Source organism: Drosophila nasuta, chromosome 3 (genome assembly GCF_023558535.2).
Source record: "Drosophila nasuta strain 15112-1781.00 chromosome 3, ASM2355853v1, whole genome shotgun sequence".
In the NCBI taxonomy this organism is placed as follows: domain Eukaryota; kingdom Metazoa; phylum Arthropoda; class Insecta; order Diptera; family Drosophilidae; genus Drosophila; species Drosophila nasuta.
In genome coordinates this window covers 21059828-21086575 of record NC_083457.1, presented here as the reverse complement: position 1 = coordinate 21086575, position 26748 = coordinate 21059828, and the positions used below count along the sequence as shown (strand labels likewise).

The window sequence follows — 26748 nt, the reverse complement described above, 5'->3', positions numbered from 1 at the left end:
TTACACTCACTTGCACTTTAGTTGAGTCAGAACAAGTTCACTTGAATAACTCGATAAATGAACTATCGAACTTGTTTTGGAATTTATGAACGAAAACAAATCCCTACGATTTATTGATTGTATGAGTTATTATTTATTATCGTGCACTATATTTGATTTGTTTTGTATATGACATTTTTATTTATATCTTATAATAATTGAGCTCGGTTTTATCTTATTAATATAAATGCGCCTATTTCAATTCTTTTTTCGAGTATTTTTATTTTTAAATACAATTGAAAGTAAAAATTAAACCATTAAAATACACAACATTTATATACTACAAAAATGTTTTGCATACGTTTTTTTTTTGTGTTAGTACATTTAAATAAATTATTAGTTCAACATATATATATATTTTTCTTTTCTTAATAAATTATACCGATATTATGTTAAATGATTGGAGTCTGGCAACCTTGAAACTGATCATAACAAAATGGCAATAATATCAACAACAAACGCAGATCAATGGGCTGATAAGAAAAAGTCAACTTTGAAAATGGTGGGAGAATATTTTGGTGAGCTTTCGTTAACAAAATAATTAATTTTCTTTTTGTTGAGTAATGCCTAAAATTCGCATTTATGAAAACATATGCATATCTATCTGTTGACGTTTCCTTACAGATCTGTGCATACGCATTTGCCTTGTAGTTTTTTGCGCAAATTTCGTTGGTCGTTTGTTCAATGGGATTATCGAATACTTTGTAAATGAAAAGTATTACTTGCCTGAAAATAAGCTAAGCACAATCTGTGAACGTGTTTACACATACAATACTAAAACGAAAATTTTTGCATTAACATTGGCATTATCGGGATTTGCGCGATTCGGTTTCACCGGAAATGTAGCGAATTTGTTGCCAAACTCAGTTTACTTCGCCTGTATGCCGCTTTATTGGATCTTTACTTGGAGCCAAGTGACTCACAGTCCGTTGGACTATGCAGAATGGATAAGAGAACCACACGGTTTGGATTATGCTGCTGGCATGGCATCGAATTATTTCCATGGCTATTTGAAAATTGCGCTACCTGAGCACAACGGCGATGGACTGAAAAAACGCATGCAAATCTATGAGGACACCCACCAAGTCACCTTTGGCATAAATCGTTTGATCATACTGATACCAGATAATATGTTCGTTAAGGGTGTAATAGAAAGCCCCTTGTTAGAACAGGTCGCGGTAAGTATAGGATAGCATAAAGTACCAGTTTAAAACATGCCACTCGAGAGTAAAAGCAACATTCAGAACCAAGTTTTTCCTTTCCCGACCCGCAAGACTGTTATAACGTATTCTTTCTACCCTTAGCCTTTGGAGACCCGATTTATAAACCGCGCTGGCGTCAATCGACCGTTCAAACATGCAGTCTATAGACTGACACAGTCAATAAATGGTAAAATATATTATTTTGCCATAGAAGGTGCCACACCAATGTTGTCATTCTTTGATGCCATGAACTCTCAAACTTCCACGACAAAGCAAATGAGGGAAATGAAACGCGAAATCTGGCTAAAATTTGCTAAACACTTAAGGGAGCTTATCAAAGGCTGGCCGGAAACTGAAGATGAAGTGGAGATGATTGTTTACGATTGTTAGTACTATATAATAATCATATTTATTTTGAAGTGTATAATAATAAAACATTTTTTTTCAGCTCGCAAAGATGTAGGCAAAGTGATTTATGCGCACTTTCTAAATAAAACTTCGTTGAAATAACTACATTTGTTAAGGAAATAGTAATAACTAATATTTGTTATAAATGACTATTATTAAGACTATATGAACCCTTATAAAGATGTTTGACTACCACTCTCACTTTCCAATTGTTTTAACTTTGCCTCAGCTGTCGCAAGCATACGAGATTTCCATTTTTCGTAATCTTCAATTTCGGGTTTATGCATTTGGCACTTCTTTTCAATGGTGTTTTTCTCCTGAAGCACCTCAGCTTGATCATTCAATCTGGTGGCCACATTGATTTCCTTGTAATGTTTCTCAATCATGAGCTCCCATTGATGTTCGAGCTGTTGCCACTGCGTGGGGCGTAAATTGCTGAATGGCATAATTTTTGTTTTGGCCACTTTCTTTTTGAGCAAACGACATGCCTGAAACACAGCCATGGCGGCATATTGTGGATGATCTGCATCCTGCATCGTGTTGCTGGCAATATCCTTGAACAACGTTAAGAGTTCCTCCGATTTTCGAGCAACCTCGTTGAGACTGAGCTGCACACAAATATCATTCACACTCGGCAGCTTGTTGAGATCCAGCAATTTCTCAAACATGCGCTTGTTGTTGACATAATGGCTTTTACGCAGTCCGGATAGCTTAAGTGCCTGCTCTTTGTCGAAACCAATGTCCAGCAGGGTGGATGCGAGATCCGCACACAAAACAATTTTCCCATATTCATTGATTTGCAGTGGAACATTTGTCGAACGCAACTCCACTAACCGCAGCAGCTCAGTTGTCTTTCTAATATTAATTTCAATTTGTTTATTAACTCTTGAATGTATTCAACAAATTAATCACTTACTCTAATACATTTGGTTCGTCATTTAGACCCATTTTTGAAATTAATTGTGCTACTAACGTTGACATCTCGCGTTGCTTTTTAATTTGTTTACTTCTTTTGGCGCGAATGAAACAGATGTGTGCATGGACTGGAGTTGCCACATATTCATGAACATTAAAAGTGGCAGCCCTTCGAAGCCAAGATTCACTTAAACACAGTGGTCAACAAAATTATTCCTACAAGAAAAACCGCTGTTTTTGGCAAATTAAACTTATGATACCGAATCGAAGGTCATTACCACACGAGGACCCTAAAAAGTTCATCTCATTTTAATATTGAATATAAATTGTTAAAATAAAAAACAATGATACGGAAAAATTTAGCTCTAACCTCTTTCTATGGCAATGTATGTATATAGTATAAGAAATACGATACATTTCGCCCATATAAGGTAGTGCTTTCTTATTTACTAAACTACTAAATGTTTGAATTAAACTATATTGTTAATGTCCATAAATAAAACAATTGTATTCAATTTTAACTTGAGAAATACAAAAAGTATTCGCCCTGACCGTTTTTATCTGAATTATATGTATTTTTTGTGAAAATCTTATGATTAACCGATTTAGAATCAAATGTACATATTGTAAATTTCAAGATTATATTTCGTTCTCGCTGTCATCTGCGTTTTTGGCAGCTTCGCCAGCTTCAACAGCCAATTGGGTCCAGGACTCGGGGTTAATGAGATGAATACCGTTTGTTTCCTTGCCAACAATGCCCATTTCGTAGCGGAAATCTTTATCCTTCAGCTCATCATGGACTTGGTAAATGCTGTAAACAACGGTAAATTAACAAATTTAATAAATAGTTAGTAAATTAAGGGTTGTCATACATTTTTCCTCCACTGCGGACCAACTCATCAGTGGTCATGTCGGCAAACTTGAACTTCTCCATCTCTGTCTTGGCCTGTTGCTTGGCTTTGCCACTGGCGCATGCATAGTAGCCAAACGACGTGCCTGATGGCTCTATCTTATACAGTTGAGGACCTTCTGTCTCACTCCACGAAGCGAATATGACCGACAAGCCAAATGGACGCACTGCACTGTACAATGTGTAGGCATGAATGTAGGCCGAGACGCGATCGCACAAATTCTTTAGCGGTATTGTGCGTTGGAACTGGCCTCGAAAATTGGCAGCTTCCTGGCGAGCAATATCAGCAATGTAATTGCCATCGGCCATAAGTCCAGCTATGGCCATGCCAATATTTTGCTCAATTGTAAAAATGCGGCTGGCTGCATCCGGCTCATAGAGTTGATCTGTAATGATTTTCTCCACTGCCAGCACAACACAATTCATGCCTCTAATGCCAATTACCGTACCGCTCTTTTCCACTGCTTTGGAAGCATAGTCGATCTGAAAGACGCGACCGTCCGGCGAAAATTGCGAAGCAGACAAATCGTACTAGGAAGAGTAATTATTATATAGTGGGTGTCTATGGGAAAATCAGTACATTTTACTTACACCGGTGCCAATTGTGCTCATTTTGTATTTGAATTAACCTTGTTTGTAACAAACGATCCGAATAAACTATATCAAGCAAAATTGCTTACTTATGGGACGATGATTTGACGGCTTTTGATTTGACAATTCATGTGAAGTGTTGCCACATTTTTTAAATTTGTCAGTGTTGAACATCCAAATAATTCTTAAGTATATATTATTATAGCCTGTTTTCACAGCACCAACAACTCGGGTTTTCTCTATATATTGGAATATATTTGAAATGGCACATGTAATAATTTTGTCAGCAAAATGGCTTTTTGTATAGCAAAATGGGTTTTTTTTTTACATTGAAGCTGCGGTCACACTGGTCAGTTGAAATTATCATGCACGCGGTATTTATATTGTAAACAAAACTCAATTAAATATGCTGGCAAAGGTAGCTGAAAAGAGGTAAAACACGTTGAAATCTACATAGGGCGTTCAATTGGTGATATTTTTTGCAATGACTTTCAGTTATGCGGCTGAGGCTCGTTATACGAACTTTTATGCTGGAAACGACATAGCGTGGAGCGACAATGGTCAATATCTTTACTGTTTAAACGGCGATGTTGTCAATCGCGTAGACGTCGAAACATCGCAAATTGTAAACAGTTATGGAGCAGCCACGGACACGGAGGGAAATAAGAAACATGTCAGGATCGAAGACGTTGAGGTTGAGGAGGACAACATTTACTGCTTTGCCTTATCACGCGAACACTTGGTTACCGCACATGGAAGTGGATTGCTTCGGTTGTGGGAATTAAACACTGGGAAGTTAATCAAGCTGTGGAAGGCTCAACACAAAGGACCTGTGGTCCAGATTGAGTTCAGTTCATGCGGCAAGCTCATCTGCAGCAGTGGCGGTGCTGACGCAACTCTTCGTTTATGGGACTTCGCTACTAATCGTTGTTTATGTGCTCTCAAAGATTTTCCCGGTCCAGCGCTTTTATTGCGTTTCCATCCAAACGCCTTGAAGCGCGAAATTTATGCGGTTGGGTCGGATAATACCATATACTGTTGGGACTACGACACCAAGACACTGCTCTATAAAATGCGCGGACATATTTCCCAAGTAACTGGATTGAGTTTCAAAAATGCTGCTGCGGATTGCAACCAACTGGTCTCAGTGAGTCGCGACAAGGTACTAATCGTTTGGCAGTTGGAGAAGCAATCATCCAGCTGGCATCAACTGAAAGTTATACCACTCTACGAGGAACTTGAGGGCGTTCAGCATTTGGCCGATGGGGCACAATTACTTGCTGCGTGTCGGAATGGCAAACTGCTGCAAATTGATGCGCAAACGTGGAAGATACGTGATCTGCAGATCAAGACCGACTTTGAGATTAGTCGACTACTTTATTGTGCTGTCAAACAACAGCTGTCGCTTGTCACCACCGAGCAAAACATATTGATCTATGATGCAAGAGCCGATGCGAAGAGTGCTGAAGTGGAGCTCGTTAAGCAGCTGGTGGGTAACAATGATGAGATATTGGACATGTGCTTCTTGGGTGACAATGATCGCTACTTGGCCGTCGCCACCAACAGCAAGCATTTTAAGCTTTACGACACCGAACAGCAGATGAACTGCAAATTGATCACAGGGCACACTGATACGGTCATGTCACTGGCGGCGTCGAACAATCTGCTTATTTCTGTGGGCAAGGACTGCAGCATTCATCTGTGGAAGCTATCACACAAGACTGCATGTCATCTGCAGCCATTGACGCAACAGAGCAACTGTCACACATCGACCATTGGATCGGTGGCTTTTACACACCATGGGGCCACAGCCTTCGCCTCAGCCTGTCAGGATGGCAGCATGAAAGTGTGGCAACTGTCGCGGGATAAGCGAGAGGAGAACTCATACGCATTTGCTCTTAAGTACGCCGCCCTGGCACATGACAAAGAGGTGAATTGCGTCACGTTTGCGTTGAATAACAAAATCTTGGCAACAGCATCGCAGGATAAGACGGCCAAGCTGTGGTCGGCGGACACAAACAGTTTGCTGGGAGTGTTGCGTGGCCACACGAGGGGTGTGTGGTGTGTGCGCTTCTCGCCAGTTGATCAAATTGTCCTCACCTCGTCATCAGATTGCAGTCTGCGCATTTGGTCGATTGCCAACTTCAGTTGCCTGAAGCGCTTGGAGCAAGAGTGTACGATACTGCGTTGCGAGTTCCTCGATCATGGGAAATTCATATTGTCGGCTGCTTCGGATGGTCTGCTAAAGCTATGGAATATTAAGACGAACATCTGTGTGCAGTCGCTCGATGAGCACACGGATCGCGTTTGGTCGTTGGCTGTCTCTACGGGTAGCAATCGTTTCTTTTACACGGGCGGTGCTGACTCAAAGCTAATTCGTTTTGGCGATGTCACCGAAACGGTACGAAATGAAGCGCTTGACCAGCGACAGGAATTGCTGCAGCAGGAGCAGACACTGCACTCGTTGCTGCATGCACAGCAACAGCTGGAAAAGGCTTTCATCCTAGCACTAACCTTAGACAAGCCGAAAGCCTCCTACGACATTATTTGCAACTTTGTACGCAAGCGAGATTCGTCAGCTGTACGTCAGCTTGTGGATCAACTGAATATGGATCAGCGACTGGCGCTGCTGAAGCATGTGAAGGCTTGGGGCACTAACTCGCGCCACTCGCAGATTGCCAATCTGGTGCTGCAGCATCTGCTGGGCGATGCCTTGATCAACAACACCGCCAAGCTCTACAATAGCGGCAATCTTGTTGAGGTGTTGACGCCTTATGTGCAACGACACTTTAAGCGTGTCTCTGAGTTAAGCAAAGACCTCGCGTTCATGGAGTTCATAGTCAACTGCATGTAACTTTCTGTTTTCTAATCTGTTTAAGTATAAACTAAAATTTAGTAAACTATTTACTCTGAGCAGAGTATTGTAAAATAACCAAATTGCACTGAATGTCATTCCTTAGTCTGCTTCTGCTGCCCTTCTCTTAATTAGATTGCCTTCCAGCTTCATTCTCATCGTGATTGTCAATTACTTGATGACACCGGATACTGACGACTGCGCCATCATTTCCATTTTCATCGCTGACAACACAATGAGCGGCCGCTTAACAACTTTGACCCGAATGTCGATGACATCACCGGGCATCGGAGCACCCACTTCACAGTTCACCTCCTTGTTCGCCTTGGGATGTACATGAATTTCCTGGAAACAATATTCAGAATTACCTCTGGATAAAGAGCTGCCAATACGACGTCGCGATCTGTGGTATGTGTTTGAAATTGCAGATTTGTGTACTGACCACCAGGAATTTAATTTAAGTACACATCCGCGTTGCCTGAACGCATCGTCGTCACGCACTCAAAGGGTCCCTAGAGCGTACGCGTCTGAGAGCGCCCTGCAGCGAGGCCACCAGAGCTGCCATACTGGGCTGCGAGGCCATGCCCGACATGTTGTCCACAACCACGTTAACTATATCTGCGTCGGCTTGGTCAATGCCAGCACCCGAAGTGTGCTCGGGATGCTGTTCCCAAATGGCTGTCACGAGCAGTCTGTGCGAGAAATAGTAAAATATTTAGGAACATAACATATATATTGTTAATCGAGTGTCGTTAGGGACCTAGCTGCTTCAGGCCTGCCATATCCTTGATGCAGAGAATCATCGAATAAATCTGTATAGTACTTCTGATCATTTTTAGTGCGCTTGAAATCGCTCACAACACCCATGTATGATATGACAGCATCAACAACTCTTGCCTAAAATCCTCCTCCTAAAGATTACTGAACTTGTGCGCCACATATGGAGAGATCGCCAACAGATCGTGAGTGCGCACTCGCGTCGACAGTAGCGATTGATGGGCATCGCGAAAGGCGGTGTCCATGAGCATGAGGTTCCTTTTAGAGCGCACCTCCTTGGTAAAAGCTTCGGGATGATCGGTCACTGTGGAAAAATTCGAAAAAAAAGGTCAATCAATCGCTGTTGTAACTGTTGGTGAAGTGTGTACGTAGCAGCGCACATTTTTGCAAACACAGGCTAAACTATGTAACGTACATTCATCAGGTACATACATGGTACATTAGGCTTAACATCGAGTACACCATTTAAGAAACTTGCATTGTTCAAAACACTCACGTGATGATCGATTTACCAAATGCCTTTCGAAGTACGGTCGATGCCTGTGATCTCCTCGAAAATTTTATGCTCAACTTGCAATCGAGCATTCACTTTGATGAAGTAAAACTGACCGGAATCATTGCAGAGGAACTCCACAGTGTCGGCCATTCATTGCCCATATGCTTGGCAAGCCTTACAGCCGCCTCTGTCATCTTGTTTCTCAGCCCAACCGGTAGTCCTACAACCTTTTGATGACAGCGCTGCACAGAGCAATAACGTTCAAAACATGCACGATGTCGCCTGTCTTGTCTCTTAAATCTGCACTTCGATATGAGAGCGTCTCAATAAATTTCTTGAGGAATACAGAATGCCAGTACTTATTTCTTACGCAATCTTGTCACCCATTGCTTTGACTACAGCTGCACTTGGAGCTATAAACTAAATGCCAGCATCGATGACACCTTGAACAAAATCACTGCGCTCTGATAGGAAGCCATAGCCAGGATGGACAGCATCAATGTTTTTTTCCTTACACACGCGTATGATCTCGGGAATACTTAAATATGCTTCCACCGGCGACTAATCCTAGCCAATCATATACGCCTCATTCGCTTTGAGGCGATGCATGAGCATTTTGTCCTGCTCGAAGTGGACAATACGAATAAATACCGTTAAATAAAAGTAGTCTGATAGCTGAATTTAAAAATATACATTTTGTACATATACATTTTTATTATTTATGCATAGAAGATCATTTTCGCTAAAAATGTACAAATTGGAAAAGGAAATTGTAATAGCAACATTACAATAATTTTAATGTAAAGACCCAAAGAATTGTATCAAGTATGGAATTGGAATTTTGAGAACGCCTTCTTATTGCATGATCAAATGTCGTAGAATATATTTTGATAAATTCATCCCCCGCAGCTGAAAGATGAATATTTTGTGTATCTGAACAGTTCGTTGCTTCGATTTACTTAAGATGACATAACTTTGATTATTGTGCTGTGTTATACATAAGATACTTAATTAAATACATGCACACTGATGCACATAGATTTATAATATATATAATATGTAACTATATAACTTAAAGCTTGCATTAATTATGCTATTTTAGACTGATTTTTTAAACCAATTGTGCCTAGCTTATCATATACACTGTCATGATCTCTCTCGCTCGCTTATCTCTTAGTGCAGATCAGTCTCCGTCTCCACACGCACAGGCTTGCGAGATAGATACAATACGATAATTGTGGTCAGAGCGCTAACCAGGAATATGACATCGAACCAACGATGATAGAAGTTAAAGTGCAAATTGCCAAGGACTTCGGTGATGATCACTCGATACTCGGCTGGCATATTCATGCGCATCAGCAGCACAGAAGAGCAGAAATACATGCCCATGATTTGTCCTAAAATCAGGACAATTATGTTGCTCGATTTACTCGATGATATGCGATAGAAAAACTGCAAGACAGTTATATTAGGTCAATTATGTTGAGATAATAATAAAGCACAAGTATTTACCTTTGTGAGCGTCAACAGTAAGCCACGTATGGAGGTGACCACAATGCAACCGACTAGCAAGAAGGAAACATGCTGATTCCAAAATGCCAAATCTATATCAAAGCCACACCAGTGGACAGCTATTTCCAAGCCGCGTGTCACTGGATCCTTGCGGCCAACACGATCAAATATTATATTAATACAGCACTGAAATACATATTGGGTGTCATTAGCAAATTGTAAATAGATGAGAAAGAAGGTTAACAAACCATAAATATTTTGTAGACACAGTATACGCTAAAGAAATGTCCGAGAACATTAAAGTATTTGCCTTGCAGCGTTTGTGACCAGCGTTGACGTTCCTCCATATTTTTCAGTGAACTCAGCTCGAGAAAGACCGATCTCTGCAATTCTTCTAGACCATACACCTCCTGCTTTAGTTGATTGATGTCTGCAGGGATGATGGGTTTTGAGTAAATATTCAAAAAGCCTACACAAATTTACGCACCCTCTCCATTGCTAGTTGTGCGTTGCACAGCCGACGTGAGAATTTCCCAAATTCTTGGCTTTGTCGGATGCTGTTTATTGTAGTTGTAGACAGCCATGGCAATGCGACGCTTTTTTGCTGTCAACATATCAACTGTCAGCGCCAGACGCCGTTCAAAGCAGATGATGTCATTACGTGAAACAGGCCTGCAATAAATACACGAATGTTAGCAGTGGCGATAAGGGAACGGCTGAGACTATGTAATGTACTTGATGAAATAGGTCATGCTGGTGTAGGGATAATTGACTGCACCAAAGCCAGAGAGTATGGCCATGACAGTTACGCCAATAACACTTATGCGAGACACTCCTTGCTCGATGGTGAAGATGCCATGCGAGGCGCTTAGTAATGGAAAGGGCTCACCAATGCGCCAGAGACCGTACAGGAAGATAAACCAGCATAGAGTTGTCAAAATGCGAACCCATCTATCGGAAACTGTAAAAAAAAATGTATACTCATATATTATTTAAGCTGCTGACTCAAATAAATATCATTCTTACAGAAGGAAATGCTGTGTATCACAGAGTAACAAATATATATGGGTATCACAGCAGTCACCATGAATAATAGCAGTGTCAGACCTAGACGCCAATGAAAATAACGTGAACTTGACTCCAGTACGTCTATAATTTCAAATATGATCAGCTCAAACATAGTCACGGAAAGTGCAAATGTTGACGAGAAGATCAACTGCACGGATATGTGGCGTATCTCATAATGCTTAAAGAGTTGCTTGTTAAAGAACAGCCAACCACCAGCAAAGAACACCATCTGCAACAAATGAGGTCCAATTCTATTATAATAACAAAAGCTGTAGCGAAAAACAGGACCGCTTACCTGCGAGACGAACACGATTACACAGTCGCCCAGGAAAGCCATTTTCTGGCTGATTCACGCGTTATTATAGTTTGAATGTTATTTTTACTATGCTCATTGGTATGGGCAGTGACATTGCTTAAATATAGATCGTCTTTAGTCCTGAACGCAGAGCTCCTCTCTTCTACTATTGAATTTGCCAACAAGCAATATAAACAAAAACGCCGATAATGCCTAAGGTTGCCAGACATACAAACTATCGATGTATGCGAACATCGATTAAATAACATCATGGCATAGTGAGACCGTAAACGATTCCGTATTAAAAAAATTTCGAAATTTTTTTTCCAATCTCGAATTTCTCAGAATATATATATTTTTAACAGAAATCGTAAGGAAGCGATTGAAAAAATCTTTTTGACAAGATTGTGACTATTTAAAAACTAAAAAACGAAATAAAAAACTGATTAAAGCAACGCTCCTTTTTACTACATAATACCAGATGACAAATCTTTTTGGTAAATATAATCGGTATTAAAGCGTATATTTTAGAAACACTGCTTGTGGTCATACCCAACACAGGTGTTAATAAAGTCTGTGTTTATCTTAAAGACCAATTAGTCAATAATAAATAATAATAATTTATTAATTCACTCAAATATAAATAATATAAACATCCATGCATCAATAGTGCATCGACGTTCCTCTACGTCAACAAATGCAATAATTAATAAATTAAAGTATAGTTTTTTTTTGTGGTTTTATTAGACATGAATTAAAATAAATCAGTAGTCATGCTAATAACGTAATCTGTGTGCGAAGTGCATTGGTTTTTGACAACATCAAGTTCAGAACACAGTTCAAAATGTCGTGTTATTATCGCCAACATGAAGAAACGTCTGTGACGATTCCGAAATATTCCGTCGAGAGCTCAGCAGGGATCACATATTATGACATCAAGGTGTGTAATCAATTATTTAGGCTTAGAACAGTGATTAATGCCTACATAAAGCTCTATAATTATGTTTATTATTTATTTATCATTGCGATATAGGTGCGGGTAGCAAATGTTGAATGGTTTGTGGAGAGACGTTATCGGGATTTCTCTCAACTGCATGAGAAACTTGTTGATGAGGTTTCCATCAGCAAAAAACTGCTGCCGCCAAAGAAGGTACGCCCACTAGAATAATCTTGAACCCAAATTATTATTTATATGATGCATCTTTTGGGCCCTTGCAGCTAGTGGGCAATAAACAGCCCGCATTTTTGGAGCAGCGACGAGAGCAACTGGAAACGTATTTGCAGGAGTTACTCATTTATTTTCGCAATGAATTGCCACGTTTGCTGGCTGAATTCTTGGATTTTAATAAATATGACATCATATATCTGCTGCAGGATTTGGCCAAACTGTTCAATGAAAGCGGCGATGCACTCCTAAGTGCCAAAAAAGAGTACAACTTATCGGCCCTAGAGGTAAGTCATATATATAGATGTAAATAGCTAGTTTTGTATTTTTTGTTGACACTTCAATATTTTTGTTTAATTTAATGTTATTATTTTTGGAAAACGTATTTATGTTGATACCGTCGTGCAAAATTAAAAGTTTTATTAGTGATGATTATGTTAAGCAATTCTATCTTCCTGCAATTCATACAAACTCGCGGCATTAAATACTCACTGGGAAATTTGCACGCGCCCAAAACAAGTTTCTCCGCTGAATTGCAGAAAACTCTCCACTCGGAGCATAACTTTGCGAGTATTCACAAACTCTCCAAGCTTGTCAAACGGCATTGCCGGTGGCATCGACGGCATGATCAAAGCAAGCGTAGCTACTTTAACTATTTGCTTTTGGATCCACGCATAACTAGGGGTTTAAGGCTGCGAGCCAAATGTATGCATCCACTTGATGTGTGGCTTACATTCCTGCGAGCAATTTTCTATGTTGGCAAAGGGAAAGCAGCACGTCCTTATGCACACTTGCGGCAGGCGAAGAAAGTGCTGCATGCGACCAACTCACATGTACTGGCCAAGGATCCCAAGCTGGCACTAATTGTACATCTTTGGCAACAGCAACGGGGTGTTTTATTGTTGCGTGGGTTTCATGGCATTTCATCGAATGATGCGCACAGTCGAGAGGCGGCCATAATCGAAGCACTGGGCATGAATCATTTGACAAATAGACGTTTGGGAGTTTACTTCGGTCCATCGCTTTGCAAGTTTTCCAGCAAACAGCGAAAGCAATTCGGTGTAGCATTACTCCATAGACTGCTATCGATGTACATGAAGATCGAAGAGTGCGAGCTTCAGCCGGAACTAGTGAAAAAATCAATCAGTCATACTCAGTCATAATGTAGATCAATTACTTGTAAATAAGACAAAATCTTTTATATATGTAAATAATTTTAATTTCTGCGTCTTGATTAATTTACTCCCTATGTGGTTTTACTTGTAATCTTTCATAATATCGTTAACAAAATAGTAATAACCGAATACTTGAATATTTTTTTCAGGTTTTTGCCATTAGTGAACGCCTTGCTTTGCCCTGCCCGCCCAGTAATGAGCAAGGAGGCAAATTTGACTTCTCACATGTGCTGGACTTTTGCACACAGCTGGCAGCGCTCGTTGTTAGTCCCGTCAAGGATAATACCAGCTTTGTACAGGACTACAATACGGTGGATGTGCCAATTGGTCGAAGCAATATCATTCCGAATCGCTTAAGCTTCAATTTAAATGCATTCCGTAATCTCAAAACGCTCAAATTTTCCGCGCTCTCAACGGAAAACATCGTGGACATTGAGCTGCTTAAGCCAACCTTGCAAACGATTTGTGTCCACAATACAACAATTACACATATCAATCAAGTATTGTTGTGCGACAATCTGCACAAGGCTTGTGATGTGCCCAGCATTCTGCCAGATCATTTAACAACATCCTCGAATGGCGAGGACGAACTGCTCACTACAGATGCCTGGAATGAGCTAAGCGAACTGGATTTGACTGGCAATCTGCTAACACAAATCGATAGCAGTGTTCGAACAGCACCCAAACTACGTCGTCTTGTGCTCGAACAAAATCGCATACGAAACGTTCAGAATCTCGCAGAGCTTCCGCATCTACAGATGCTCTCGTTGTCAGGCAATTTGATAGCTGAATGCATCGACTGGCACCTGACCATGGGCAATTTGGTCACTCTCAAGCTCTCGCAGAACAAAATCAAATCACTAAGCGGATTGCGCAAGCTACTTTCGTTAGTTAATCTGGATTTGAGCTGCAATCTTATCGAGCAGTTGGATGAAGTTGATCACGTTGCCAATCTTCCGCTTTTAGAGACCCTGCGGCTTACTGGAAATCCGCTTGCAGGTAGTGTGGGTGAGTATATTCATCATATTTATGTTGCATTTGGCTAAACTTTGCCGCTTTGTTTTTTAGATTATCGCCCGCGTGTCCTTGCGCGTTTCCATGAGCGCGCTGCTGAAATCTCATTGGACAACGAACCCGGCACTCAACAAGAAATGGACACAGCTCTGGTATTGTCCGCACTGTTGAAATCGAAGCAACGACAACAACAAAAATGACCAATAACCTTAGGACTAAAGATCACAAAAACCTTGTTCAGACGAAGAAGTATTTCTCAATAGTTTACGTTCAATTTGCTAAATCACATCGCGAGTCTATTAGAAAGTATATTCCTTGTGTCCGATCTTTTTGACAAATCTTTTGCAAATCAGCCTTGGAATTGAGGATGCGATAGACTCAAATTGTGGTTACAGTTACAGTTTTATTTTATGTTTTGTTTTTGTATGTATGTATTATTATGTTGTTGAATTCCTTCAAATGTCAATCAATATTCACTGTGCAATATTTCAATGCTCATCTATAAATTTATAATGTAATATATACTCATACTAAAGTATATGAATGCGCTTTGATAAGATGATTTTAATGCTAATAATGCTGCCATTGCAACGGGTAATCGCGTGGTTTCATCTTCCCATTACCTTTGTATCATTGAGGATGATGATGATGTTGCTGCTGGGCATGGTAGTGTTGCTGCTCAGCAGCGGCCACGGCATCAAACATGGGTGTGTGCACCTCCCCCAGGAACTGTGGCGTTGGTGGCGCATTCGGTTCGGTCAACTCCCCAATTAATGGCATGTCAATGTCGGTGGAGAGTGCGCTCGGCCCATAACCAGCCATGCCATATTGCTGCTGCTGTTGATGATGATGATGTTGCTGCTGCTGTTGATGCTGCACGACGGACACCTGCGCATAGTCGGCTGCCGCTTGCACCTGTTGTGGATCCAGCATGACGGGCGCTGCTTCCATTTCGCCAAATTGTATGGGTGCCGGTTGCGGTTCAGGCAAATGCGACACTGGCACGGGTTGCGGCTCAGGTGCAACTTGAGAGGTCATGTAACTTTGCTGCTGTTGCGCGTCGGTATGCATAGCAACTTGTGAGTCTAGGGCCGTCACATGATGATGTTGCTGCTGTACATGGTGCTCTGACTGTTGTGGCTGTTGCTCCTCATCCTCTTCGGGCATGGGCTCGTCGACAGTATCTCCTATATCCGCAGTTTCGCCAGATGATTCACCGTCACGTCGCACAAGACCCAACATATCCAGCATATTACGTTTGACAGCATTTTCGTTAGCCGCCTCCAAACTGGGATAGCAGGTGCTTAAACCACAGTTGGCCAAATGTTGAGCCATTTTGTTTCCATTGCTAGTCGCAAAGCCGCAAATGCAATGCATCTCCTGCAACATGTTCACCTCCATGGCATCCACAAAGTTACCATTGCAGTCGACACCATGTCGAAACTGGGCGCGTTCACAACAAGTCTGATAATTGCACTTGACGCAATGCAACCAACCGCTGTTAGAGTTTTAAAAAAGTACACATGAGTAATTCATGGTTATTAGATTGTTCACAATTTCCCACTTACGTGTAATGGGTCTCTTCACTGGCAAAGTCAGTATTGCACTCCGCACAAGTTTTGCCCTCCAAGAATGCAAAGAATACGGGCCGTTTGTGTGTTGAGAATGGAGGCTGCTCGCGATGATGCGTGCGAACCTTTGGCGGCGGAATAAGCAGTGAATTATTGAGCAGCATACGAACTGGTTTATTCGTCTTGGTCATGCTGATGTGGTGCATCACTGTATGTTGTTTTAGATCGCCCTTCTCCAAGAATCTAAGAGAACATTTCTGACAATTAAGCGCTGGATCTCGCTGGTTAACATGTCCATCCAAATGCATAAAGTAATGCTCAACTCGCAACTGGTTGACCTTGCCCTTATGGGTAAAGTAAAAGATCTGTGCAAAGAATGAGAATTATTGGAATGATTAACTGATTAAGCCATTTATGACTGTAACAAAACTTACATCAAGACAGTAAGGACACTGCAAGAAGTTTTGATTCTTGTGCTCGTCATAGAAATGGCGAACCAAGTCACGATGCGACGAGGACCGATATCCACATGCTTGACACCAATATGGCAGCTCTAAAGTGCTGTGCACCTTCTGCAAATGGGCGGTGAGCAGATGCAATGAGTTGTGTCGCTGCTGGCAAATCAAGCAATAGTACGATGGAGATCCATCCGTCTTGGTTTCGGTGGGATGCATGATCTGATTGTGCTTGGCCAGCACAGATTCGGTAGCATGTTTCTCCAAGCAGAACAAACATTGAAATTGATGCTGTTTGCCCTCTGGAGAGATATGCGACACTAGATGCGTCTGTAACTTTTCATTGGAGTCATAGGCGTCGCCGTTTAGGCAAATCGGGCACTCAACTGTTCTGGTTAGCTCAGCTGGATTTGAGCGTGGCGAGCTGTATGGGAAATGCTCAAAGAACTCTTCGGTACCATCGCTTATGCCATAGTAGAGCTCCTCTAAGCCCTTGAGCTCATCCTCCTCCTTTTTGATAACAACGGGAGCCTTTTCTTCCTTTGTTTCCTTCGATTTCTTGATCGGCATCTTGACTGGTGGTGCAACGGGTGCAACTGCCTTTGAGGGTGTCGGTTTCGTAATCGTCTTGGAAGTGCTTGCACTTGACTTTACTGCACTTTTCGGCGCAGCGGCTGGCGGGGGCGTACTGACAGTGCCACGACGTTTGCTGCCCGCTGGCAAAATATCCTTTTCTCTCTCTTTTTCTTTCTTCACTTTACTGGAATATTCCTTAGAGCTACTCAAATAATCCGAATCGCTGATGGCTGTAAGTAAAGACAAATATTGCATGATTTTGTAAGGTATCTTCAACAGCCAGCTAACATTCTGTCGATTGATCGAGGACCAATTAAATGAGTATTCACTTGCTAACTTTACCTCAATGCCAATAACGTTTTATCACTCCAAAAATCATAATCATATGTTAATAAATAAAAAAATGTTTCATATTTAACAGAGTTTCAGTTTTATAATTTGTTTATTTCATTTGTCTGTTTTTTTTTTTTGCTTTCTTTTTTTTTAGAACAAGTTAACACATTTGAAGAATGCCAAATGTAAAATTATATGTTAAACTCAGTTTTTAAAAGCTGATTCACTGAAATATATCACGAGTAATATTATGTGGACACACTTAATAAAAATTAGAAAATTACAATGTACGTAGTTTCATTAACATTCGATGTTGATGCAAAAACCAAAAGATACATGAGTTTTGGAGTGACAAAACGTTCAGTCAGATACAATATAATTCGGGTTTGGCATTTCTTACAGCTTTCATTAGCTGTCCTATAACTAAATTAGACTATTATGACTAATCACGGCCTATATACTAACTAGCAATCATTTACTAACGTTTCTTAAGGCGTTTCGGTGTAGCATTGGCTGGTGTCTCCTTGTAATTTGGTGGCAGTACGCTCCAGTCCTTAAACGGATTCGTTGCAACCTATAAATAATAAATTAATCATATATAGCTTTCAATCACTCCCTATTTAATATTAATTATATACACTAACCTGATAGAGACGCTGAGTTATTGTCTCATTGGTTGTAACACGAGTCTGGTCGGCTATGTGAGTGATGATAGTGTTGAAGGCTTGCAGGGCGTATGTGCCAAAAGATTCGCGCCAAACGAGTTCATCGAGGAACTGCTGGATCATCTGACGAGAAAGAAGTGACAATGTGTTCTGGAACATGCGTGGCACAATGCGACGCAGGTATTCCATGACAGCCGAATTATTGTGCTTTGCTGCATTGTCGGTGGCTGCTGCCTGTACAATATTTTTAAAGCCCATGCTAAAGAGTGTAATCTTGTCCACGGTTAAGTCAATGCAAATTGTGCTGTCCTTATGCACCCATCGGGACAGAGGCTCCAATATGGCCTGTAAATATTTAACGGGTTCTTATCGATTCGAATCGATTGTATCCAAACGTATGCGTACCTGGAAACGTTTCTTATAGTTGCGATCGCCATCTGTAATTGGCTCTACGGCTCGCAGTCTAATCGATTTATCGGCATAATCGTATACGCCTAAGACTTCCACTTTCACCTGACGTTGTGCGCCGTCCTGGGAAGTGGTGCCTAACGAGATGACACCCACCTGCGGGACAAGCAGAGATACATAAATAAACAATTTTTAACGTAGAAAATGCGGTATTTACCTCCACAAACTTGCCGGGACCGCCGAGCTTTTTGCACTTTTGATGCACGGCCAAGGTGCAAATTGCTCGCAGCCAGGTATAAATGCCTTTGATGTAGACGCTGTCCACTTTAACCCACTGCACTACGTTCTGGATGCTAGTCTGGCACGCCCAGTGATAGATGAGTTTTAGCAAAAATGTTGGTGGATGCTGGGCGCCTTCAAACATGGAGTTATTGAATACAGATACAAATCGATATGGACAGCAATCGCTAATCCACACATAGCCTCCTGTGTATGGAAACTTGCTGATATCAGAGTAGACACCTGTATGCAAAATTATGTGAAATGATTAATTGCACCCAGTGTATTGAAATTATATTTAATAATAGGAATACACCTACCCAGCTTCATTTCGTTATTGCGATGATTGATGCAGTGCTGCTGTGAACGCAGCAAACCCTCTTGCAGTAACCACTCACAGAACTTGTTGGGTGTTAGCATTAGCACCAGCTTAACCTTTGAATCGAGCTTGCTACGTGTCGCTGCCATGTCCTTGATCTTGAGGAATGGCTTGGCCAGTACAACCAATGATGGATATGTTTTGCCCTGCATCTTGGTATCCTTCCCATCCTTGGCATCTTTACCATCCTTGCCACTGCCACTGCTATCATCGTTACTACCCACGACCAGGCCACCCACAGAGTTAACCTCCGCGGGCCGAAAGTTTTTGGGTGGTGCCTCGCCACCTGCTGATGCCTTGCCACTCGATCCCGAGCCCTTGCCACTCTTTAGCTGCGGCGACGCCTTCCCGGTTGGTGATGCAGCAGCGGCTGCTGGTTTTCGACCAGGCTTGGAGCTGCTCGTGCTTGGAGCGGCTGCAGCTACCGCTTTTTTGCCAGCTGAAAGTGCCAATCGTTTGGCTAGCGGCACGTCGTCATCACCCTCGTCGGACGACTCCAAATATGCAATGTTCGATGAAATTCTTGGTCGTCCACGTCCTCTCCCAGTTCCACCGCTCGTTGTGGGGGCAACGGGGGCCGAGGGCGGAGTTTCTATAGCTTTTGGCGGCTTTTTGGGCAACGTGGCTTCTTTAAGCTCCTGAAGCACTTTGCCTTTAAACGAATAGGCTTGGAACACCTGACCATTGAAGAGCTCCTTGCCCTCATTTGCATTGACAGCGGTTTTCAGCGCATTTTTCACCGCATTATGCTCGTTGGTTATTTTCTCATAGTACGCCAATTGCGCTGGAGATAACTCCTCCACCCATATCTCCATATCGAGTGAAATATCACTTCTAGTTACGCGCGACATCTTCACGCACGCACTCCGGTTTCTTTTGCGGAGCTACTTATTTACAATTTTATGTCAATTAGAAAAGACAATTCTTTTTTTCGTCGCGGCTGTACCGTCCATATACCTGCGTGGTTAGTGTGACCAACGTGTAAATCCCATCAAAATCTCGTGGAATATACCAACGAAATTTATATGCAGTTTAAAGGGATAGTTGAATATATTTCGATAAGTGGTGGTCGATATTTTACATTTGAAACGCATGTAGAATAATGTTGTGTTTTTAAATTACATTTTACCTAGAAAAAGTTCCATTAAAAAACAAGTAAGAAAGCTACAGTCGAGTGCTCGACTGCGCTACCCATTTTGAATAAAAGAAAAATATTGCGATATTATTCTTAAAATATACCAAAATACTACAAATATACCAAATTGTATATTTGGTATATCGATATAGAACCATATTCAAAATATACCATAGACAGCACAATATATTAAGTTGTCAGCCAAAGCAACGACGACCCCCTAGCAAATAGGCGTTTTTACCCATACAAAAGTATTTCTTTAATAATTTGGACAATTTTTATCGGATCGCAACCAATCAACCACAAATCACAACTACTATAGTTATAATTCGACTCTAGCTTTAAAATTGTTTTTCGATTTTTGTTGATTTGCGGGGGCGGAAGTGGGCGTGATACAAATTTGAAACAAACTTGATCTGCGTGCAAACATAACAAAAAATTATAGCTCTATCTGTAGCCGGACAGATAGACAGACGGCCATGGCTAGATCGTCTCGGCTGTTGACGCTGATCAAGAATATATATACTTTATAGGGTCGGAGATGCCTCGTTCTACCTGTTACATACATTTCCTGCCGGCACAAAGTTATAATACCCCTACCCAAAGGGTAGAAGGGTATAAAAATGTAACGCATTCGCATGCGACAACAGACGGAAGTCACTCAGTGAAATGTGAAATTTTTCATTCATCAAATATTCATCTAAATAATGTCTTTGGGTCTTGACCTAACATTTACCAACATAATTATACATAAATTTCTCGTTAATCCTTAGGTTCAATTTATAAAATCTTTATTTACTTTATATTTATTATGTGCTCCTGACAGAATTAATTTTCTGTTTATTATTTCTGATTTGATTAAGTTGCCCAGTTAGGTAACAGTTATAATTTCGTTATTATTTTGAATAAAAAAAAATAAGTAAATAATGTGTTTGGTTGGACATTAAAATATTAAGTTGTTTTTTTTTAAATTAAATTTCAATCACTGTCGCACGCGACATGATTCACATGTATGTGAAGAAACAAACCCATATCAAGAATGCAGAGTAAGTTGACACGTCAATAATAATGAGAGTATCTCACAGTCATATTTTGACCGTAGATTTTATTTGTTAGATTTATAGGAACTTTTACATTCGCTATCTATAGGTTAGAAGGGTATCATAACTTTATGCGTGTAGGAAATGTATGTAACCGATAGAAGGAGTCATCTGCTACCCTATAAAGTACAAATGTATATTCTTGATCAGCGTCATTAAACGAAACGATATAGTATATATTTCGGCAGCACTTGTTTTGTTTTGCAGACAGACAAAGTTTGTTTAAAATATTTGCCATGAAAATAACATGCGGAATTTTGAAACTAGATACTATATGTCTTTTGTCATGTACAATAATAACTGCAGTATTTATAATTTGGTTGCGATCAGACAAAAATTGTAAAAGTTATTATTTAAGAAATACTTACTGTGGGTTTTAGTGGCTTTTGCTCACAACTTTGCATGTTTTGCATACATATTTAAATGTAGTACCATAGCCTTCGGTATATTTTTGATATTTGTGCGGTATATTAATTTAGTATATTTTAAAATTATTACATCACTGCTTTTACTAAGCGTAGCGGTTATCTCACAGTCGAGCACACTCGACTGTAGCTTTTTTACATATTTTCAATTTTCTACTAAATCTACAAATTTAAATCAAGATATCTATATTTTTTAAAAGCACATATGTACATATGTATGTATGTATGTATTATATGTATATACATACGCTTTCATCAATAGTAATAGTAACATCTTCCGACGCTATGAGGTTTATTATCATAGCACTTGTTCACCATTGGTAATGATTCAATTATAATTTGTCGTTAGTATTGAGTTGTTTATTATTTGATTACAGTTTATGACACGTTTCCTAATTAGCCAGTGCACGAATCTGATAAAATAGCCCCCAAGAGGGTCCTTAGCATGTTGAAATGTTATCAAAGAATTTCAATTTAATTTACGACCGTTTAATAAGCTACTTAAAATTACCAAGTGTATAAATAGTACGGAAACTCATGTCATGAATGTAAATCATGCTCAGATAAGAGGCATATGCTAGTTATCACAAGTGTTTTCTTTATTTGTGTTGAGTTGCTTTTTTCTCTGCCGAATTACGCACTAACAATGTCATCGATAACCGTATTATACAGTATCTCTTTGACATTGAGACCCCATAAGAAGTCCAGGTGATTCCATTTTACCTCTGGCATGCGATAGGAACGTTTAAGAGATGAAGGATTCATGGTACGACGCAGTGTATCGACATCAATAAGACTGGCAAAATAGTCATTATCACTGTAGTATAGATATATGGGAACATCAATTCCTTCCACATCATAATTTGGTGGGTTCTTGTTTCCGTACTCCTTCTTGTTTCTCACTGAGCCATAGTCAAATTGACGGAAGTCTCCGGAGTTGTATTCCTGCAGATAGTGGAACATTTGATTGATTGAGCAACCAGCTGGCGTCGTGGCCATAATTTCGGGAATCAGTGTAGTGTTCAAATACGGAGAATCCCAGCCGCCCAACATGAAGAGCACATTTGAGCATATCACTTGAGAAATGGCTTCATCGCGGCACAAGAGCGAGCCCATCAGCTCCATGGCCTTTGAACTTGGCAAGAATTCAGCACTGCCAAATAGCTCAACCAATGCGTTTGGCTGTCCAAACAGTGGACCAGCGACCTTGGCCAATGGACTCTCAGCATTTCCCATCCAGGCGACCGGAGCGAGCAAGTGAGCCGAGCGTATGCGACTTTTGAAACGCGGAATCATAGAATTAAGTACAAAGAATGAAGTTGTTCCCTGAGAGTGGCCAATATACTGCAATTGATCCTGGCCAGTTTGGTACAATACGTTGTCTAACATGGCGGGCAAATCGTAGATACCAATATCATGCCATTCAAAGTTCCAGAATGGCTGCAGCAATGGAGTCTTCGAAGCATGTCGTCTAGAGTATGTGTTGCCGCGAGCGTTGCCCATCCAGATATCATAGCCAAGGTCGGACAGAATGAAGGCCAAGCCATTGTCGGGTCCGCTTAGAACCCAATCGGATGACGAGCACAACAAACCGTGCATGAGGAATATCACTGGACGTTTTCCCGTATAGCCAGTGTGCTTAGAGTAGGGAATGCGATGCATGGTAAGAATGTATCCATCAGATGTTTGCACTTCATGCTCTTCAATGGGATAGCCAAACTGCTTCACAAGAGATACCTGATGCAATACAGCAATAAATCTGATAATTAACACTCTATATTCTACCAATTCTGTATTTTCTAATGATTACCGTTGTAGTTGAACTGCTTCGCCCGACGTCAGCAGGCAAGGCCATGGCTATGCAAGCCAATAAAACTTGAGCTACCACAAATCGAAAGAGCCACATATTAAGCACAACCCTATGGACTGCAAAAACTAAATTGCGATCTTAGTGAATTGTGCATTCATTTATATACCCCCTGTGTGTTATATCGACCAATATATAATGCTTAAAGTTTCAATCAAAATAATGATAAGCGTCCGAAGATTAAGACGATTGATTTATTATTTGTAGAAATGATTTGTTGGAAAAACCTCTTCACCATGATTTGACTAGTACAGGTGTGCGATAGTTGATAAGGTTCGGTTCTTTTAATTATTTAATTTCTAGGAATCAAACTTGTTTTTGAATTATTTAACGAGCAATTTTGGCGTTGCCATATTTGTGATTAAAGTTGCTTAATTCAGTGGCGTTACCAGTCGTAACATTACTTTGCATGAGTTCTGGGTCCGAAAAGTTACCAATTTTTAATTATCTTGTTGTTAGTATTGTTTTATGAATCATACACTATGAAAACACTATTAAAGTGTCTTGATGTATTCTCTGAAAATCATTTGACATCGAAATGCCAATTTTCTTATTATGGCAACAAAAGTGGTATGTTTTAATCTTCGAGATATGGTCACACAGGAAGGCAATTAGATTAGACAGACGCATTTTTTGTACAACAGAAAAGATAGCTATAAAATATAGATATAATGCGTGATAGACGAGACAGGGAACGTGATCGAGATAGAGATCGGGACAGGATTAGGGACCGTGATCGAGACCGCGACAGGAATCGTGACAGAGACAGAGATCGAGACCGAGAGAGGGAGAGGGAACGAGAACGTTATCGGTCCAAATCGAAATCTCCCTCACGCAGCAGCAGAAACAGATCTAAATCGAAAAAGAAGAAATCCAAGAAATCAAAAAAATATCGACACAGCCGCAGCAGCAGCCGTAGCACATCCCGCAGCACAACACCAGAGAGTTCACGCAGCAGCTCTAGGAGTCGTCAAAGTAAAAGCCGGGAATATGACTCTCGAAAATCAAAATCCAGATCGGAATCGCAGCGCACAACAAGAGCTCCTAGTTCAGAGAGCACTTCTCGGCAGGCCACGACTACATCGACATCTACTGTTGTTAAACCCATAGACTTGCTGGATGTCAAGGTCCAGAAGGCACTGGAAACTATAGACGAGGATGCATTCAAGCCGACAGCATTCTTTAGCACACGAGATCGTGAGGCACCCGAGAAGGAGAAAGTGATTATCGATCTAAATAAACAAACTGTTATTGTGCCCAAACCCATAGAAGCACAACCCCTCAATGAAGACGAAATTTTTCATCCAAATGTGAGTTCAGTTGATTTTTAATATACGTATATTTTATTTTTGCTTTATTTCTTGCAGTTTTTGGGCGATTCTGAAGTGAAAGCAGAGAAGTGGCTGCGAAAACTATACAATTATCGACGAAAGTACATTTAGTGTTTAGCCGCTCAACTTGTATTTAATTGGTATAGCATATTAAATGAATCGCTTAAGACTATTACTAAAATATATCACTCCCCGTTTTACGAGCTCGTTGCAATGCTTCCTGCGGCGTAAGTTGCTCATTGGGCGAGGGTTCCGCTGCATTGCCATCGGCCTGCAGCTTACCGGCTTTGAAATCTTCGATAATCTTCTGTGAGTATACAGCATTGAAGAGATCCAGACTGGTGAACTCAGATTGTACTACTTCAGGCGCCTTGTATGATACATATGGCTTCAATTTGCAGCCTGTAAGATCTGGTACAATGATGTCGGGAATTTTCTCTTGAATCTCTACATATTGCCCGTTCACTGTGATGCCTGTGTCACGAACGCCACGTTTATGAATGGCCACCGGCGGATTAGCAAGCGTTTGCTGGGCTTCCTTGACCACACGTGTTCCACGTTTGCCGTAGACATTAAATTTACGGAAGTTACGCTTTCCGGCCAATTGCGCTGTTGTGCTGATGGTGCGCTGTTGGCTCTTGAGAGCCAGCGGCAAAATTTTTATACAATTTTGCATTATTAATTGGCACTGTTTTTAATCGGCTTGTTGAATAACAACTTTAGCTCTGAGCGCAAAGACAACGAACAGCTGATGATAGTGCTGCCAATCTAACTACAGACAAAACGAAGTCTGGCAGCACATATAGACTAAGTATCGATACCCAAACATGGGAAGCTTTTGAATTCGCATATTGTGAAATGAAAACAGCATTAAGCTTTTGTTCATTTCGTGTTGCTTGAAATAAAGTTTACTCTATTTAAGTCAAAGGTAACGATTTATTATCTCAGTACTATATCTAAATCGTACGTGAAAAGCATAGCAGAAGTCTACGAACAAATATAACCATGGCGGCATCAGGTAGGTAGAACAATGACTCACTAAACCAACGAAGAAAATATTGTAAATAAAACATTCCCATAGCAGAAAGCACACCATACAATTTTGAAGAAGAATTCGAGGCATATTTACATCGCATATTCTATATTAAACCTTACACAGAGGAATCTAAATGTGATCCTTCCATTGTGGAATATTTCGGAGTCTTTAGTCTCACTGACATCCGAGCCCCAGAGCGAAAATTGTGGTATATTTATTATTGCAAGCAGCCCGATATTGATGAAACTGTGGATCGAATCTTCCAAAAATATGGCAAAAAGAATATGTGTGAATTATTTAGGAAGCCCATTTTCAGTGGCGTTTCCTTGCGCACCAGAGTTAAGACGCACTTTTCCGAATTGAAGTGGTACGTGAAAGGCAATCTGCTGGAAGCTCCTCCAAAAAGTCATTACAATGATGAGCGAATGGCGAAAACTATAACAGACTTGTACAACGATGAGCGCAAAATGCTTTATAATTATATTTGTATGAAACATATTGCATTCAGTAGGTACTACTCCTAATGGAACGTTAATGCAATAGAATGCATGCTCTGTGATTAAAATAAATTCTTATGTATAACGTTAATTTACTATCTTTGTAGATTAAAACCTAAAAGGAATAATCGACAAGGTTTTAACTTTTCAATAAATGAAAATAACATTTACTTCAACACTCGTATCTTAAATCATAAACGTTGTGTCATTTGCTAACAGCGCAAAATTACCTCATCAGAGATAAGATCAAGAATATTACAGTATATTTTT

The 26748-nt window shown here is 40.6% G+C and overlaps 12 protein-coding genes across 13 annotated transcripts; 6 read left to right on the top strand and 6 right to left on the bottom strand.

Annotated features, from left to right (window-relative positions):
• Positions 1 to 450: 450 nt before the first annotated feature.
• On the top strand, positions 451 to 1807 carry LOC132791117 (stimulator of interferon genes protein homolog). The gene is made up of 4 exons (XM_060799923.1): positions 451 to 557; positions 664 to 1217; positions 1344 to 1626; positions 1690 to 1807. Exons 1-4 carry the CDS (start codon positions 476 to 478, stop codon positions 1749 to 1751), a joined length of 981 nt encoding a protein of 326 aa, XP_060655906.1. The 5' UTR covers positions 451 to 475; the 3' UTR covers positions 1752 to 1807.
• LOC132791124 (origin recognition complex subunit 6) lies at positions 1457 to 2686 on the bottom strand. The gene is made up of 2 exons (XM_060799930.1): positions 2566 to 2686; positions 1457 to 2504 (listed from the first exon to the last, which is right to left on the bottom strand). Exons 1-2 carry the CDS (start codon positions 2628 to 2630, stop codon positions 1823 to 1825), a joined length of 747 nt encoding a protein of 248 aa, XP_060655913.1. The 5' UTR covers positions 2631 to 2686; the 3' UTR covers positions 1457 to 1822.
• Positions 2687 to 3069: 383 nt separating this feature from the next.
• LOC132791122 (proteasome subunit alpha type-3) lies at positions 3070 to 4207 on the bottom strand. The gene is made up of 3 exons (XM_060799928.1): positions 4066 to 4207; positions 3437 to 4005; positions 3070 to 3375 (listed from the first exon to the last, which is right to left on the bottom strand). The coding sequence occupies exons 1-3, from the start codon at positions 4084 to 4086 to the stop codon at positions 3204 to 3206; spliced, it is 762 nt and encodes a 253-aa protein (XP_060655911.1). The 5' UTR covers positions 4087 to 4207; the 3' UTR covers positions 3070 to 3203.
• Positions 4208 to 4290: 83 nt separating this feature from the next.
• LOC132791113 (transducin beta-like protein 3) lies at positions 4291 to 7002 on the top strand. Its single transcript, XM_060799919.1, has 2 exons — positions 4291 to 4497; positions 4561 to 7002. The coding sequence occupies exons 1-2, from the start codon at positions 4472 to 4474 to the stop codon at positions 6917 to 6919; spliced, it is 2385 nt and encodes a 794-aa protein (XP_060655902.1). The 5' UTR covers positions 4291 to 4471; the 3' UTR covers positions 6920 to 7002.
• A 1884-nt stretch (positions 7003 to 8886) lies between these two features.
• Positions 8887 to 11400, bottom strand: LOC132788591 (Golgi pH regulator). The gene is made up of 7 exons (XM_060796075.1): positions 11068 to 11400; positions 10731 to 11001; positions 10440 to 10665; positions 10192 to 10376; positions 9953 to 10134; positions 9705 to 9890; positions 8887 to 9644 (listed from the first exon to the last, which is right to left on the bottom strand). The coding sequence occupies exons 1-7, from the start codon at positions 11107 to 11109 to the stop codon at positions 9366 to 9368; spliced, it is 1371 nt and encodes a 456-aa protein (XP_060652058.1). The 5' UTR covers positions 11110 to 11400; the 3' UTR covers positions 8887 to 9365.
• A 149-nt stretch (positions 11401 to 11549) lies between these two features.
• LOC132788590 (nischarin) lies at positions 11550 to 14659 on the top strand. Its single transcript, XM_060796074.1, has 6 exons — positions 11550 to 11564; positions 11815 to 12007; positions 12101 to 12217; positions 12286 to 12519; positions 13557 to 14415; positions 14476 to 14659. The coding sequence occupies exons 2-6, from the start codon at positions 11912 to 11914 to the stop codon at positions 14619 to 14621; spliced, it is 1452 nt and encodes a 483-aa protein (XP_060652057.1). The 5' UTR covers positions 11550 to 11564; positions 11815 to 11911; the 3' UTR covers positions 14622 to 14659.
• On the top strand, positions 12556 to 13436 carry LOC132788592 (ankyrin repeat and LEM domain-containing protein 1). The gene has a single exon (XM_060796077.1). The coding sequence runs from the start codon at positions 12661 to 12663 to the stop codon at positions 13393 to 13395; it is 735 nt and encodes a 244-aa protein (XP_060652060.1). The 5' UTR covers positions 12556 to 12660; the 3' UTR covers positions 13396 to 13436.
• An 88-nt stretch (positions 14660 to 14747) lies between the features above and the next one.
• LOC132788589 (uncharacterized) lies at positions 14748 to 20073 on the bottom strand. The gene is made up of 8 exons (XM_060796073.1): positions 19029 to 20073; positions 18647 to 18951; positions 18427 to 18585; positions 18001 to 18366; positions 17840 to 17930; positions 16427 to 17253; positions 15990 to 16357; positions 14748 to 15919 (listed from the first exon to the last, which is right to left on the bottom strand). The coding sequence occupies exons 1-8, from the start codon at positions 19936 to 19938 to the stop codon at positions 15052 to 15054; spliced, it is 3894 nt and encodes a 1297-aa protein (XP_060652056.1). The 5' UTR covers positions 19939 to 20073; the 3' UTR covers positions 14748 to 15051.
• A 2251-nt stretch (positions 20074 to 22324) lies between these two features.
• LOC132793810 (lipase 3) lies at positions 22325 to 23694 on the bottom strand. The gene is made up of 2 exons (XM_060803900.1): positions 23558 to 23694; positions 22325 to 23484 (listed from the first exon to the last, which is right to left on the bottom strand). Exons 1-2 carry the CDS (start codon positions 23651 to 23653, stop codon positions 22381 to 22383), a joined length of 1200 nt encoding a protein of 399 aa, XP_060659883.1. The 5' UTR covers positions 23654 to 23694; the 3' UTR covers positions 22325 to 22380.
• A 504-nt stretch (positions 23695 to 24198) lies between these two features.
• On the top strand, positions 24199 to 25594 carry LOC132793812 (serine/threonine-protein kinase fray2). The gene is made up of 2 exons (XM_060803905.1): positions 24199 to 24924; positions 24982 to 25594. Exons 1-2 carry the CDS (start codon positions 24286 to 24288, stop codon positions 25054 to 25056), a joined length of 714 nt encoding a protein of 237 aa, XP_060659888.1. The 5' UTR covers positions 24199 to 24285; the 3' UTR covers positions 25057 to 25594.
• On the bottom strand, positions 24935 to 25621 carry LOC132793813 (large ribosomal subunit protein mL41). The gene has a single exon (XM_060803906.1). The coding sequence runs from the start codon at positions 25619 to 25621 to the stop codon at positions 25121 to 25123; it is 501 nt and encodes a 166-aa protein (XP_060659889.1). The 3' UTR covers positions 24935 to 25120.
• Positions 25622 to 25779: 158 nt separating this feature from the next.
• LOC132793814 (uncharacterized) lies at positions 25780 to 26533 on the top strand. 2 transcript variants are annotated; one of them, XM_060803908.1, is made up of 2 exons: positions 25780 to 25963; positions 26030 to 26533. In XM_060803908.1, the coding sequence occupies exons 1-2, from the start codon at positions 25951 to 25953 to the stop codon at positions 26503 to 26505; spliced, it is 489 nt and encodes a 162-aa protein (XP_060659891.1). In that variant the 5' UTR covers positions 25780 to 25950; the 3' UTR covers positions 26506 to 26533. The 2 variants fall into 2 exon arrangements, with proteins under 2 accessions (XP_060659891.1, XP_060659890.1); XM_060803907.1 differs by having other exon boundaries at positions 26027 to 26531.
• The last annotated feature ends 215 nt before the right edge of the window (positions 26534 to 26748 follow it).

Excerpts from the sequence above, each read along its gene's own strand:
- LOC132791117 (XM_060799923.1), top strand. The coding sequence starts at position 476 with ATGGCAATAATATCAACAACAAACGCAGATCAATGGGCTGATAAGAAA. Across the intron at positions 1,218-1,343 it reads CCTTGTTAGAACAGGTCGCG|CCTTTGGAGACCCGATTTAT; the intron begins GTAAGTATAGGA and ends TTCTACCCTTAG. Across the intron at positions 1,627-1,689 it reads GGAGATGATTGTTTACGATT|CTCGCAAAGATGTAGGCAAA; the intron begins GTTAGTACTATA and ends ATTTTTTTTCAG.
- LOC132791124 (XM_060799930.1), bottom strand. The coding sequence starts at position 2,630 with ATGTCAACGTTAGTAGCACAATTAATTTCAAAAATGGGTCTAAATGAC. Across the intron at positions 2,505-2,565 it reads GACGAACCAAATGTATTAGA|AAAGACAACTGAGCTGCTGC; the intron begins GTAAGTGATTAA and ends AATTAATATTAG.
- LOC132791122 (XM_060799928.1), bottom strand. The coding sequence starts at position 4,086 with ATGAGCACAATTGGCACCGGT. Across the intron at positions 4,006-4,065 it reads TGAGCACAATTGGCACCGGT|TACGATTTGTCTGCTTCGCA; the intron begins GTAAGTAAAATG and ends TACTCTTCCTAG. Across the intron at positions 3,376-3,436 it reads GTCCGCAGTGGAGGAAAAAT|CATTTACCAAGTCCATGATG; the intron begins GTATGACAACCC and ends CGTTGTTTACAG.
- LOC132791113 (XM_060799919.1), top strand. The coding sequence starts at position 4,472 with ATGCTGGCAAAGGTAGCTGAAAAGAG. Across the intron at positions 4,498-4,560 it reads GCAAAGGTAGCTGAAAAGAG|TTATGCGGCTGAGGCTCGTT; the intron begins GTAAAACACGTT and ends AATGACTTTCAG.
- LOC132788591 (XM_060796075.1), bottom strand. The coding sequence starts at position 11,109 with ATGGCTTTCCTGGGCGACTGTGTAATCGTGTTCGTCTCGCAG. Across the intron at positions 10,666-10,730 it reads GATACACAGCATTTCCTTCT|TTTCCGATAGATGGGTTCGC; the intron begins GTAAGAATGATA and ends TTTTTTTTACAG. Across the intron at positions 10,377-10,439 it reads AGCATGACCTATTTCATCAA|GCCTGTTTCACGTAATGACA; the intron begins GTACATTACATA and ends TATTTATTGCAG.
- LOC132788590 (XM_060796074.1), top strand. The coding sequence starts at position 11,912 with ATGTCGTGTTATTATCGCCAACATGAAGAAACGTCTGTGACGATTCCG. Across the intron at positions 12,008-12,100 it reads TCACATATTATGACATCAAG|GTGCGGGTAGCAAATGTTGA; the intron begins GTGTGTAATCAA and ends ATTGCGATATAG. Across the intron at positions 12,218-12,285 it reads AACTGCTGCCGCCAAAGAAG|CTAGTGGGCAATAAACAGCC; the intron begins GTACGCCCACTA and ends GGGCCCTTGCAG.
- LOC132788592 (XM_060796077.1), top strand. The coding sequence starts at position 12,661 with ATGATTATGTTAAGCAATTCTATCTTCCTGCAATTCATACAAACTCGC.
- LOC132788589 (XM_060796073.1), bottom strand. The coding sequence starts at position 19,938 with ATGTCGCGCGTAACTAGAAGTGATATTTCACTCGATATGGAGATATGG. Across the intron at positions 17,254-17,839 it reads ACCGAAACGCCTTAAGAAAC|CCATCAGCGATTCGGATTAT; the intron begins GTTAGTAAATGA and ends CTTTACTTACAG. Across the intron at positions 15,920-15,989 it reads AGTGAAGAGACCCATTACAC|CGGTTGGTTGCATTGCGTCA; the intron begins GTAAGTGGGAAA and ends AAACTCTAACAG.
- LOC132793810 (XM_060803900.1), bottom strand. The coding sequence starts at position 23,653 with ATGTGGCTCTTTCGATTTGTGGTAGCTCAAGTTTTATTGGCTTGCATA. Across the intron at positions 23,485-23,557 it reads GAAGCAGTTCAACTACAACG|GTATCTCTTGTGAAGCAGTT; the intron begins GTAATCATTAGA and ends GTATTGCATCAG.
- LOC132793812 (XM_060803905.1), top strand. The coding sequence starts at position 24,286 with ATGCGTGATAGACGAGACAGGGAACGTGATCGAGATAGAGATCGGGAC. Across the intron at positions 24,925-24,981 it reads ACGAAATTTTTCATCCAAAT|TTTTTGGGCGATTCTGAAGT; the intron begins GTGAGTTCAGTT and ends TATTTCTTGCAG.
- LOC132793813 (XM_060803906.1), bottom strand. The coding sequence starts at position 25,621 with ATGCAAAATTGTATAAAAATTTTGCCGCTGGCTCTCAAGAGCCAACAG.